General features: G+C 37.3%; 1 protein-coding gene across 1 annotated transcript in view; it reads left to right on the forward strand.

The window, feature by feature from the left end:
- Positions 1-261: 261 nt before the first annotated feature.
- MASTL (microtubule associated serine/threonine kinase-like) overlaps positions 262-13,918 on the forward strand; it is an 18,071-nt gene continuing 4,414 nt past the window's right edge. The window contains exons 1-9 of the mRNA XM_010074938.1: positions 262-327; positions 2,052-2,189; positions 3,622-3,761; positions 4,539-4,627; positions 5,975-6,081; positions 6,412-6,544; positions 6,878-7,050; positions 8,223-9,461; positions 11,249-11,387. Of these exons, the coding sequence (XP_010073240.1) occupies positions 262-327; positions 2,052-2,189; positions 3,622-3,761; positions 4,539-4,627; positions 5,975-6,081; positions 6,412-6,544; positions 6,878-7,050; positions 8,223-9,461; positions 11,249-11,387 (2,224 nt within the window). The remainder of the gene's footprint in view (positions 328-2,051; positions 2,190-3,621; positions 3,762-4,538; positions 4,628-5,974; positions 6,082-6,411; positions 6,545-6,877; positions 7,051-8,222; positions 9,462-11,248; positions 11,388-13,918) is intronic.

Raw genomic sequence — 13,918 nt, forward strand, 5'->3', positions numbered from 1 at the left:
CGTTGCCTGATGTCGAGGCGCTGCCGCCCCCCGCGTTCCTGACACCCCGCTTGGGAAAGGGGTGTCCCGAGGGGGAAGGGAGGCGCTCCGCCGAGGCCTGCCTGGGCCCGAGTCCCCCGCCTGCCAGCACTGGGGGTTTCGGGCGCTGCCGCTCCTCTGGCAGAAGCCCGGTGCCTGGAGAGGTGCTGTCCGCGGGGCTGTGCTCGGCATGCTCCCCACGGTCCAGTTCGCCTGGAGGCTTTGGTTAGGAGGCATCTGATAATGACGACTGCTTTGAGAAGTACCTTAAAGTCGAGGAAGCTACGCCAAAGGCCTTCCCGGCCGTCAGTGCGCTCTTTGCTTCGTGCTTGTGAATGCTTGTAGTGACTACATCCAGCTGTCCTGCCGCGGGGAGGGCTTCTCACATTTGTTCAAAAATGAAAAGTCTGCTTCTGAGATGTGTAAAGAGAACAAATTATAAAAAGTATTTTTACTGATTACACTTTTTTTAAAAAGAAAGGGTTGCATTTTCTGTTTTGATATTCAAAGGACTAAAGATTAGGCTTGTCAGTAGTACAAACTTTACTGATGGTCTGTGTGAGCTTGACTGTGCAATTACAAGGACTAGCACCAGCTGCATAGTACATAAAAAAAGGAAATGTAAAAACAGTCGTGCAAAATAGCCATTGCTGTTCAGAGCTATATGTGTCTACATTCTACTATAATGAAGGTGAAAGCTTTACTATAATGAGGTGAAAGCTTTAGTGTAAATCCTTTGGCACTATTGTAGTGAAGTTTATGGATTGCTACAACACTCAACACATGCTAAATACTTGTATGGTTAAGCCCAACACTTATTGAAAGTGCTTTCTGTGTATGTCTTGGGATTTTTTTTTTGTGTCAATTTTGATAATAGTGATGGTAGCTGTGGAAACTAATTTTCTGTAGTCTAGGTACTGCATCTAGAGTAGTTCAGTTGTATTGCTTTCATATCTTACACAAACTTACGGAAAGCATTGTGACCTAGAAGCTTTTGTGTAAATTCTTTATCCCTATTGCAGCGAGATTTATGGACTATTCAAGCTTTTTAATTTAACATATGCTAAATATTTTTGTAGTTACGGACAACACTTACATAGTAGGTATCAAATTACCCTTCTTATGTCTTGCTATTTTTACTTGTTATCAAATTCTGTTATTGAATGGTGGTGGTAGCTGTAGATTCAACTTTTTAACAGTTGTCTTTCATAGAGAATGGATAAATTAAACTTGCTTTAATATCACCATACGTATTTGTACTAAAAATGTTGAAGGTGGGCAGACTTCCAGTGTGTGTGCAGTGTTTGCCTAAACACCCATTAGCTTTGCTATACACCTTCTATTCAAGATTAATTTTGGGTGGCTATCAACATATAGTGGAGTAATACGATACAGGAATTAGAGCCTAATTCAGAGTTAAACTTGTTATTTCTTTGCTGTGAGTTGCATGCCTTAGAGGCTTCTTTCCAAGGAAACAAATATTTGTTGGGTGACTTTGATTGTAAATTTTAAATTAAGCAAAAATTCACTTGCTTTCTTTGCAAAGTTAAGAATTAGAGGTTGGAGTAGTTGCAGTCTTGCACTTGAGGATACCATGATGGGATGGCTTACTGCTGCACTGTTTTCAAGCTTCAGGCCATATATCTTGTTTTCCAAAGAGATGGAAAGACTTGAGCAGCAAGGGTATATCTAAGCATTGAACATTTTTTCCTGGTTCTGAGTTGTGTATTAAGAGGATTAACTCAGGGAAGCTTAATTTCAAATACAGCCTAAACACTAATTTTCCAGTGTGTGCAACTGCAGTAAATATTGGTAGTGTGATTTCCAGTCTGAACTGAATTAGAAGGAGAGCAATGAAAAAGATTCTCTAGTAACCTGTGGTTTAAGATTCTGTCTATATGAAGTTACAGTTCTGTTTTATATGTATACACATATGCAAGTTTCAAGTATAGAGATAAATTAATTGACTAAAGAAACTGCGGGTTGAGTAAAGAAAATAATGTTTATCTACTTGATTTTGTTTTGTTTTTCAGGTGATGAAAAAAGCAGACATGATCAACAAAAACATGGTTCACCAGGTCCAGGCAGAGAGGGATGCATTGGCTCTCAGTAAAAGTCCTTTCATTGTGCACTTGTACTACTCACTTCAGTCAGCTAATAACATCTATTTAGTGAGTAAATAAATGGCTGCGGTTCTTTATAATGGTGTTGGAAACAGAGTGCAGAACCACATTCATGCCTGGAAAACACATTTTTATGGTAGTGAATGGATATTCTTTGGTCACTTCTCCTTTCTTCTTTCTCAGAATGGTTGAACAAGTGAAACGGTTGCACTGTTGCCCTGGTACCCTTGAGATCTTTCTACCTGTGTTCCCGTTTTTTACGAAGAGTCTCTTGTAATAGCTTATCTGTTTTAGGAATATATAGAAATCTTAGAGAAAACAAAATAAGAAACCATTCTGTACAAGCAGAATCCAAGTGACGGAAAGATACCCTGTGGCTCACTTAAAAGGAAATCCATTTTACTTATTGTCAATGCTCAAAATTCGTTATGGTAGTTGGCCTAGATGACAAGAGGATAACTGAGTGGCAGAACTAAGTGCTAGTTTATGTGGAGCACTGTAGGACTTGAATATGGTCTCTACATAAAGGTGGTATGGATTAAGACTGTCTACAAAGGATCCATTGTAATGTGTCTTGTTTGCTGTAAGCACACATGGTGAACAGCTTGATTAAAGTCTGAGGTGAGGTAGCTATGCAGTCCTACAATGCATTTTGAGTGTAAATGAAGGCTTCTTTTCCTGGAGTCTCTGTTAACTGCTGTGAGGAGTAGAGGAGTTCAGGGTGAAGGATTTGTAAAGGAGTTGCTGGAGTCATATATAGAGCAGTATTGTATATTGGAATCTAAGTACCGGTGAGATTTCTTGACCAAAACCCTGTAAATTCATTCTTGTTATTGAAGAATGAGTTTGAGACCACACTAACTTTTCTTTTTTGCTGAATATGACATGGACCATGATAATGTGTGCGTCTGCATAATTTTGTGGATGTGTATATTTTTTAAACATTCTTTTTCATGTCTTAAATGCACAGTAGCTCTCAAGGTATACATTTCTGGAAATTTGCACATATTTCACAAGGCTCAGGTCTGAATTTAATATTGTATATAAACACTTGCAAAATAAAATAGAGATACCTGTTCTATACTAAACAAAATGTCAGTGGTCTTTAGCTTCAGGCCTTGAGTTTCCTGGAAGTGCTTTGCAATTTATTTTCTATAATATAGAAATCTTTCAGAAGCTAATTAAAAAGCTGATTACAGTAGTTACTTGAGAGCTGACTAGAGAAAGTAGGCTGGGCAAATAATATAAAATAAGTAAATGGTTTATTAAAAGAAAATGTTTCATGTCCTCTGTCATCTGAAGCTTTAATTATTTTATCCAAGTGAGAAGTCTTGCATGGGAAATGAAATTAGCACAAGGAAGCTTCTGTCAGCTTCAGCACTTTGAATTTATACTTTCCTAGGGGTGAAAGCTATTTTATATTTTTACTTGCAAATTTGAAATATTTTAAAATGTTGTGTTTAAAACACTTGAATGGCAGGTGATGGAGTACCTTATTGGTGGAGATGTCAAATCTCTTCTCCATATTTATGGATATTTTGATGAAGAAATGGCTGTTAAGTATATTTCTGAAGCAGCATTGGCTCTTGACTATCTTCACAGGCATGGGATAATCCACAGGTAAAACTTGCTTTTTTTTTCTTATAAGTATTTAGTAGTTTGGCTTTTTAATTTTTCACTCAAAAACATAACCAATCACCATTTAGTAGTAACAGCTACATCATTTGCTAGAGCTTCTGGAAGCTTTTTGCATGTGTACACTGCAGCAGTACAACAACACCTAAAATAAAATCTGTTCATATACGTTAAGCAGACAAATATGCACTGCCTTCCCCTGCCTGCATGCTCTCATCCAGTACAGTGGCATATTAGCACCTATGCTGCCTTCTAGGTCACATCTCCATGTGGTTTTTATATGACCATTAGTTCAGGAACCCTCTGGATACTGCAAAAGTTTAACTGTAGGACAAAGGGACATTGACTACTCTAATGCTGCTTCTGTAGTGAGAGCTCTTCGCTACATCAGTAGTGCTACAGAGAACATACGAGAAAACTTATACTAGAGGTTTGCTTGTCGTGTACCATCATGTGTAGGAGCATGTAAAATGTGTAGGAGCATTAGTAAGTGTTGTGATGGCAGTACTCCTCAAGAATGCTTGTTAAACCTGCTGCAACTCTTGCGACAGTTTTACAAGGCCTGAGATGTTTGCGCAATATTTAGCGCTAGATATGTTTAATTGTTTTGGTGTATTCCTCCAACTGGAATCTTCTGCTGGCTAAGATGTTACTGAGGAACAGCTATAATCAGTGTTTTATATTGAATGTTTCTGGTTGGGTAACTTTCTTAATGTTGCTCAGTTGTCTTTTTGCTGACTTCAACTATGTTCATGTCTTCAGGGATCTGAAGCCAGACAATATGCTAATTTCTAATCAGGGCCATATAAAGTTGACAGACTTTGGGCTTTCCAGAGTTACTCTGAACAGAGGTAAGAGTTGTCTGTATCATTTGAGTTGTATTGGAATGTATTTTTGTGTCCCATTCATGTATTCTTGAATGCTTTACGTGCCTGTAGGTGGTAGCTTTCAATTAAAGTAGCCCAAATGTTGCACTAATGTCTAATTTCTAGTAGGTAGGTACTGATAAGGTACATGCTAGAAAAGGGTCTGCTCTGTGCATTGCACTTCAGAAGTTAAGCTTTTATTCTTTGGAACAAGAGTGTATGAAATATGATCTAGAGCCATTTCTCTTGAGGGATATGGATTTCGAATTTTCAGTGAAATCCCCTAAGAGAATTCAAAGGGTGGATGAATAATTCCGGGACTTTCTTGGTGTACCTCTAGCTGTTTCTGTCCTTAGGTTCATGCTCTTCTGTCCTTGTATATACTAATTTCCAACCTGAACTGGGACCTTCCAGACATTAATGTTAGGGACCAGGGGAGGTGGTGAGTCTCGAGTCCCTAACAGAAGGTTATAAATCAGTGCTTTAGCGTATGAACATACTGCTTTCAAGTAGCAGTAAATCGAGCTGAATAGTCAAATGACTGCCTGGCACAGGCAATAGGCTGCAGGTCTTAAGGTGAATAGTCAGTTCCTGAACTAGCTTGTACCTCCAACCCTTTATCCATACTAGCCAAGCTAATGCTGCACAGCACCAGTTTAGTTTTTTGAGACAGCTGCTGGTGTGTGCATCCTTTTTATGTATTCAAAGGAATGTAAAAATTCAGAATTGTCTATGGAGTTTCTGATTAATGAGAGAAAAATTCTAATTATACTGTATTTTCTATAATACACCACTTTAAATGGTGAGTTGTAATGGGACAGATTATTGTGTCTAGTTGAACATAATATGTAAGCTACAAGCCTACTTAGCTTTAGTGAGCAAAAAATGGCATCTCAGGTTAAATTTTCACCTATGAAAAAATTAATCTGTAGCTTTTTTTGAGATGTCTTTGGGAGAGAAGGCAGCCTTTGAATCAAATTTACCATCTTCACCCACAGGCCATAGTCTGGAATTCCTACCTAAAAACAAAGCTCGTATCAAGTTAGAAAACTTAACACTTACATTGTAGTATGCTGGAAAATAAATTTGATTTCTATAGTTTCTGTGTTTATAAATGGTAACTTTTTGATGGATGTACAGGAAGAAACAGCTTGTGTTGAATAAGAACGTATGGGTAGGTCTTCACTTGGGTTTGGTGGCTTGTTTTGTATATTTGTTCAGTATGTGACTAAATTTTTTCTCTTGATAAAACTTGTGAATGGCTGTAGTTTTGCTTATTTAATAGAAAAAGGAAAAACTGCCCTGCTTCCTGTTTTTTTTATCTGTTTGTAGAGATAAATATGATAGATATCCTTACTACACCATCAATGGCAAAGCCAAAACAAGACTACTCCCGTACTCCAGGACAATTGTTGTCTCTCATAAGTTCTCTGGGTTTTGTAAGTAGTTTTCACTGTCTTTGAAGTACTTCATTCTTTTAGTTTACTTGCTATCTTAAGTGTAATAATAGGAATGATAAGGCTATTCTTGCACCTCTTCTGCCAGCTGGTAGAATGATGCATATTTCCAGTACCTTGAAGTTCTGAAGTGATTACCTTGGACTATATTTCAAATTGTTGACTATCAGTTGTGCTTCAAAAAATTTGGTAAATGGGCATATCTAAGCTCCAATGCAAACATAATAAGGAATGTGTGAAGTTACGCTCTCAGTCCTGGATGTTTTGTTCAGGCTCCATTAACTTTTAATTATGCTTCTTCCTGCTTGATAGTATACTCCTGTTGGAATGAAAATGCCAGGGCACAAGTCAAGTCAATCTTCTGACAGTCTACATGGATTGGTTTCTCCCTTACCTATGGTCCAAAAGGAAAATACGCCTCTTTCAGCTAACTTAGTCAAAACATGTAAGTATACCAAGCCTTGTACTGAGCAATACTCTGGCTGTAAGGTTATGGTCTTTTAATTTTTTGTGAGTGGCTTGGATGTGCTTGATAAAAGGTGAGAAAGAAGGCTGTTATGGTGCTAGTGTTCATATTGCTTTTTAAATTCTTGGCCAGTCTCTACTTCAAAAAAGGAGTGAATTGACTGTATGTGAAAGATGACAAGGGAAATCATGATGTCATGCGTACCTTTCCATGACTTCCTTTGATGTGAAAGCTTGAGGTAGTGTGAAGCTGGTTCATATATGTTGCCTATTTATATCAACACTTGAATTATTATTTTGTTTTCTTATCAAGATCTTGATACTTCTCAGTTAACTCCTGTGATGCCAGTGAGAAGTTTAACTCCTACTCTACTTCAGTCAACAAAAAGGTTTGGTACCTCCAGTGCCAGTAGTCAGTTGCACACATACCTGTCCAGTATGGAATCGGAATCCTGCAGCAGCCCCAGGTGGGAGAAAGATGTAGAGGTCAGGACTGTTTCATCTTTCCTCTATAAATTAAAATTAGCTTGTACTTGTATATGCATTGTTGCAGATATCCTCCACTTGAGATAATCGGGGAAGGTAAGTATAGAGAAGCCTTCCTACAGGAGAAGGAGCAGGGGTCATAATCCTTGCTGACTAGGAGTTTTTGATCAAACTGGTATTTTTTTTTTTCTTCAAACAAATAGTAGTCCTGTGCAACATAACAGGAAAAGCAAATGCCATTTAGCCTGCAGCAAAAGAGTGAAAGAGAAGGCTTCTACTGGACAGCACTGGTTTAGCCCTATTCTTCATAAGGTGGGCAATGCTGGGAGCACTGGCTCTTTGGAAGCTGATCATATCCCTATAGTTCTATGAGCAGACAAAAGCATTTCTTTAAAAGGCAAAACTTGGGAAAAATAATTTAAAAACACACTTCAAACTTCTTCTAGCTGTTAAAAACTGAAGAAGTTTAAGGTTTATATTACTGAAGGGTTTTGTATCAACTAACCTAACATCAGTAATTACAGCTGATACAAAATATTTTCTCCTATTTTAAACTGTTAATGAAATTCTGTACAAATACAGACTTAAAAGAAAATGCTGCTTTGCTATGTAGCCCCTTCCCACGATTCCTATTTAGGTCACACACAAAACATTATGTTAAAAACAATTTATAATTCTTTGTTTTATCTGTCCATTTCCCAGGGCCTTATTTTTGCTATTGTGTTACTAAAATAGTAGTGATATCATATTTTTCCTTTTGTCATCTCTGAAGTATAATATGCCACAGGGTAGTATGATGGGGTTCTTTGGTTTGGGGTTTCTTGGAAACTGAGAACTTCTGTAGCTTAACTTCTTAGCATAAAATCACAAAAACAACTTTAATTGTTATATTTCTTCACCCTTAAGCATTTAAAAATACTGCATAATCTATTGTATTCTAGTAAGCTTATTTTATGTTCTTATAAGTCAAGTTATCAAATTATCCCTAATGTAGTTTTGAATTTTTTTGAATGTATGTCACTTTTGTTGCTACTAGTAGTTATAAACAATAAGTAATGCTTGCCAATTTGCAGTTCTTTAGGGAAGTAGAAATAAGGTATTTTAAAGGACATTTCTATAATGCTGTAATCCTGTTTTTCTCGATACTCAAAACTTAATGTGCTCATTTGCAGCAAAATGAAGATGAACAATGTTCTACAACAGACAAAACAAGTAACAATGGGTCAGCTCTCCTTTCGAATGTAGAATTACTGAATAGCAAAGGTATCAAAGGTTTAAAGAAAAAAGAATTGGAGTCTGCCATTTCTCCCATCAGCAGCAATGATTCTGGTAGTAAGCAGAAGTTGGGAAGTGAACATTCTGATATAACAGGTACTCCTGTGACCACACTGGATGGGAAAGGCATAGTCAGAAAATGTCTTTGTGAAAATAAGATTTGGGAAGAAAAATGCTTCATAAATAAAAGAGAGATGACTAATGAAACAGCAGAAACTTCCAATCAACAACAGTCACACTCAAACCAGAATGAGCCTGTGAAGTCTATCAAAGAAGAAGAGATTTTTGAAAAGCCAGGTGTAAAAAGAAGTTTTGAATTAGTTGACACTAGTCCTTGTCAGGAACTCAACTATGTTAAAAAAAGCAATGCGGAATATAAACGTGGCTGTCAAATCTCAGAATTTCCAGCAAACAAAAGGACAGGTTTGACAACAGAAATTCAGTCATTAATACTTTGTGATGATAGATGCCTACGTGACACCTGCAAAAGCAAGGAAGAAGTTAAGAATTTTATTGGTAACCAGCAAACAGTAGAAAGATCGCTTACTCCAATAATAGCCAAAAATCTTATGTGTGATCTGGATGCAGACTATGAAAAGGGCGATAAAACGGAGTATATGAACTCAAGTTTTTTAGGCACTGATGACGAAAAACTTTTAGGAATCCTCAGTGCAGATTCTGACTTATCATTTCCTGAAATGTCTGTTGCAGAAAGCCATTTAGAAAAGCAGCTTTTAGATTTGGACAGAAGTGTTAAAGACATCTCCTTTGAGGAACCAAAAACAGAAGGCATGCTAATAACATCACCAAATGCTTTACAAAATGAGGAGGAAGCACGTAATGTCCAGGACTGCAAACTGTTACATCCTGAAAAGGATAATGACCAAAAACACATGAAAGAAACTTACCTTGACCAAGTATCTGCTCCTTCAGAAAAGATGGTGGAAGCACTGAATCTCTTAAAAAAAAATGCTGTTGTTTTTCGAAGTTATAATAGCCCAATTAATATATCCAACGTATCCGAGCCATGTAGCATGGCTTCCTTAGATATAATGGATCTTTCACCTGCTTGTAGTGGCTCTTACCCAACAGCTATTACTCCATTACAGAAAGGACGACCATATAGGGTCTACCAGGTATGTAAGGAGGCATGTAGAAACTTTGTGCATGCATTAGATGCTAGTGATCTGAAATTATTTCAGTTGTTAATTTAGGGAAAATTGAAGTAGTTTGAGGTAGTCTGTCAAAGTGACCTTTGCTGACAGGCTTTCACTTACTGCATTTGTATAGCCAAAAGTATAACTTCTGTAAGAGCTTATCAAGAACTGTGTGTCTACTGGTCTGCCTCTGGCTCAACATGCATTGCCTGTCCACCTTGCCGAGAAATTCTTTGCTTTGTAATGAACTAATAAAGGAAGCTTGTGCTATTTTATCTCATCCTACTTTTTGTGCAGCATGGTACTTCCTGTGAGTAATTAACTGTTGGCAAATGCTGTTCAGCTGCTAGTAACTGCTGTTGTGCCCTCTATTTTCTCTTTGTCGTGGCAAAAGTGATGGTGTAATGTGTACTCTCAAGTACCAGTTACAAGGCTATTACAAAGATTGATGTAAACAGTAATAGCTGCTTGCAGATTATGAAGTTTTTCTTTGACTCTTTCATCCTTCTGATAGTAAGTAGAAATCATACTGTCCTAAAGTAAGCTAGAGCCCTAATGTGGGAAAAGTAAAAGTATACTTTTCAGTCAATTTCCTGTTTCATTCTGACATAGCTTTACAAGACCTTACTTAGATTCTAGTTGCAAGATTTAAAGCTTTCTGACAGAACTGGCAGTCTGTTTTAATGATTTGGTCCACCAAAAGGGGACACTCAAAACATTTATTTTTGGGAAAGCTGTTTTTTCCGATGTCTTTGTCTGAATTGCTAGCTTCTGTTTCATCTGCATAAAATTTTAATTGACTATGAAACTTAGCTTGCATTCAGCTAAAATGGAGTCAGAGTAGTATGCACTTCATATCCTGAGAAATAAATGACTGATGGCACTATGTTTTTGTAACCTGTTTTCTATTTTAATAGTGGATTTTGTAGCCTTTATGGCATAGTCATAATGAATTGATCTCTGCTGCACTGAAGATGAAGTTGTAAACAAAACTATACCAGATATATGGGAATTAAGGGTATATTGAAAAATAAAGAATGAGAATCTCTACAAAATAATTTAGTAGTACTCCAGGTCGTAACAAGAAATTTTTCATTGCAGTCAGCCTATTGGCTGTGAGAATTTATTCATCTCTTTGCAACTCTGCATATTTTATCTTCAAATAATGTCCCAAATTACTTTAAGATTTGTGTAGCTATAAACAGTCACTAAGTCTAACCTGAGCAGAACTACATCTGCAGGTGTTATGCAACCAGCAGGTCAAACAATAAAGGGCTTACTGAATGTATTTTGAGTACATCTGGTACGCAATATATGAGAAAATTCAGGATTTTTTTTTTTCCCTCCCCCCAGGTATTTGACATATATGCTTGCTTTTCATTGGCTAATATAAAGAACTCAGTGCTAAAACTGGAGGCTATTTTGACCTTCTGTTTAGTAGGTTATCTTCAGATTTGAATTTGAAAGGAATTTGAGTGGTTGGTATTTTTTCAGGATTTTCTTTGGAGATGTTACTTATGGATTTGTACTGGAGGAGAAACGTAGGAAAAGTTTCTTAAAGAGTACGCATCTTTCTGTGCTTCAGGATGGTTGGGATAAAGAAACAGAAGCACTTTTCACACATACTTTCTCAGGGAATGTAAATTTTGTGACATGTTCTTGGCTTGAATTTAAGTATCAACAGTTATACCCATTACTAACACTTGAGATGGGATTTTCTCAGCTGGTTTTGTTTAACATCTGAGATCTTTGTTGTGTCTTTTAAGACACCTCATCAGGGAGATGCTGGCACACCATATAGGACTCCAAAGAGTGTAAGAAGAGGAGCTGCCCCGGTAGAAGGTGAACGCATCCTAGGGACCCCAGACTACCTGGCACCTGAGCTTCTTTTGACAAAGCCTCATGGTAAGACAAACTATGGAGTTTTTAAGTACTTGAAAAGTGGCATATTTACATTTCTACATGTCTCCAGAGCTGTAAACCCTTCAAGTAGTGCAGTAGTGAATTCCTTAAAAATACCTAGTGCTTGCTTTTGCCAACATGGATGGCTGTGTTTGCTTCAGCTGCTCCTTCCATTTACTATTTTGACATGACCGGGGGTTTTGACTGTCTGGAATAGTTTTGACTGCTGTTAATCTAATGTATTGGAAGCTGTACTTAGGCAGCCTGAGACTTCTGTGTATCTTAGGAATCACAGCTTGGTCATCCTGAGTGTCGTTAAAGATTCTTTGGGGTGGGAAAGGGGAAACCTAATGAAATTTAATATGAAAGATTAGGCCTCCAATTATTCTTAGAATGCATTCTGTGTTTATTGATGTTAAAATGTTCTGTGCATACAGACAAGTTTATAAAGTTGCATTAAAGTCAGTTATTGAATAGAGTGACCTCATGAAACGCTTAAGATTTCTGGCGGGATCTTCCATATAAGTGGACAGTAGCAGCCATCAAATATATTTTTTTGCAAAATACTATAAGAAAATATCACAACTTTGAAGGACACAAATTTATTTGGCTCAAATCCTGAGCTTCACTGAGATCAACAAAAAGACTGCAATATTTTCCTGTTACCTTGCAAGAACCATGAACAAAAAAATAAATGCAATGTATCCCTAATACTTTTGTTGTATTTATGATTACATTTTATTTTCATCTCAAAAGTATGCTTTTATTTTGTAGAACCAATAGTCTTAGGAAAATTGAGATATATCCTCATTGAGAAATAGTGATTACTAGTCAGTGGAACAATAAAATTCTGCTGTATGCAGCCAATATACATTAACTAGAACTGCATGAAGAGATTTAATAATTTAACAACTAAAATTACTAAATGTATGTAGTTGGTTTGCACTTCCATTTAGGAGTCCTGATTATTTGGGAGGCATTAAAAGTGGATAATAGTTTGGAAATGTAATCAGTGCTATGCAGGCCATGTGAAACTTGGATGCAAGGTGACTTCTATGCAACTGAGTGTTTTCAGGCTTGAGGGATAACTTCCAAAGAGTCTGGGCTTTATGTTAGGAAATGACAAATCTCCGATTACCTTCAGTGAAGCCAGGGTTTTCTGGCTTTAGAACTCAAAGCTTTTCCTCACTAAATATTTCTGGTTTTGTTGACTGGCTTGTAAATGAAGTTGTAATCCTGAACTATAATCATGTTAGGAAACTATTTAATTTCTGTTTTGAACCTAGATTTAACATTGTCATCTTTCTTTATTGTTGAGTTACTACCTTAAGAAAAACTGCATTGCTATGCCTTCAGAGATTCATATTTGATGTTTGTATTTCTTAGGGGTTTTTGCAATGATTGTAATGTTCTTGCTTCATTGTCTTTTCATATGCAGGGACTCTGATCTCTGGTGAGTTTGCTATATGCTGTGCAGAAATGGCGTGTTCAGCATAACTGTGAACAGTCAAAGTATAACTAGATCACAATTTCAAGAAAATTGTTTGGGTGAACAATCTTTCTGTAGAGAAAGATATGTACAATATGCATTCCATAGAAGAATGTATGATAGCTTCCACAAAAGATTTGGGAAATGTCAGCATTACTGTGACTATCAGAAATCACACACATAAGCCTTTACTTCAGATGTAAAGTCAGCATTATTAAAGACACTGTGTAACAGGAAATAAAACAGAGATACTTTTTCTCATTGCTTCCTTTCACTTTGTTATCAGTCTGATTTACTTGGCGTATGGATAAAGAAGGCTCAGTTGCTCAGGACCTGGTATTTCTGTTTCTTGCTTCAAATTTTGATAGACATGATTGAGCAGGGATATGATAGGAGTTAATCTAATCTGTAGTTAAACTTCAGGTGGGAAAAATTGCTGCTGAAACCTGTGTTACTACGTTGTTCAGATTTGTGATCTTATTAGACTTTGACTGAAGCTGGGAATATTTTATCTGAACATCCAAGTATCTCTTAACAACAGTGGATGTAATATCACTGCTTTGATATGCTTAGCTTGGTGGGGCACTCTTACTGCTGTTAAAAGTTGCTAAAAGTGCATTAGATTACTAGTTTCATAGAATCATAGAATGGTTTTGGTTGGAAAGGGACCTTAAAGATCATCTAGTTCCACCCCCCCTGCCATGGGCAGGGACACCTTCCACTAGACCAGGTTGCTCAAAGCCTCATCCAGCCTGGCCTTGAACACCTCCAGGGATGGAGCATTGACAGCTTCTCTGGGCAACCTGTTCCAGTGTCTCACCACCCTCACAGGAAAAAATTTCTTCTGAATATCTAATCTAAATCTGCCCTCTTTCAGCTTGAAACTGTTACCCCTCATCTTATCACTACACTCCTTGGTCAAGAGTGCCTCCCCATCTCTTCTGTAGGCCCCCTTTAAGTACTGGAAAGCTGCAATAAGGTCTCCCTGGAGTCTTCTCCTCAAGGCTAAATAACCCCAACTCTCTCAGCCTGTACTCATTACAGG

Source organism: Pterocles gutturalis, unplaced genomic scaffold (genome assembly GCF_000699245.1).
Source record: "Pterocles gutturalis isolate BGI_N339 unplaced genomic scaffold, ASM69924v1 scaffold53132, whole genome shotgun sequence".
In the NCBI taxonomy this organism is placed as follows: Eukaryota; Metazoa; Chordata; class Aves; order Pterocliformes; family Pteroclidae; genus Pterocles; species Pterocles gutturalis.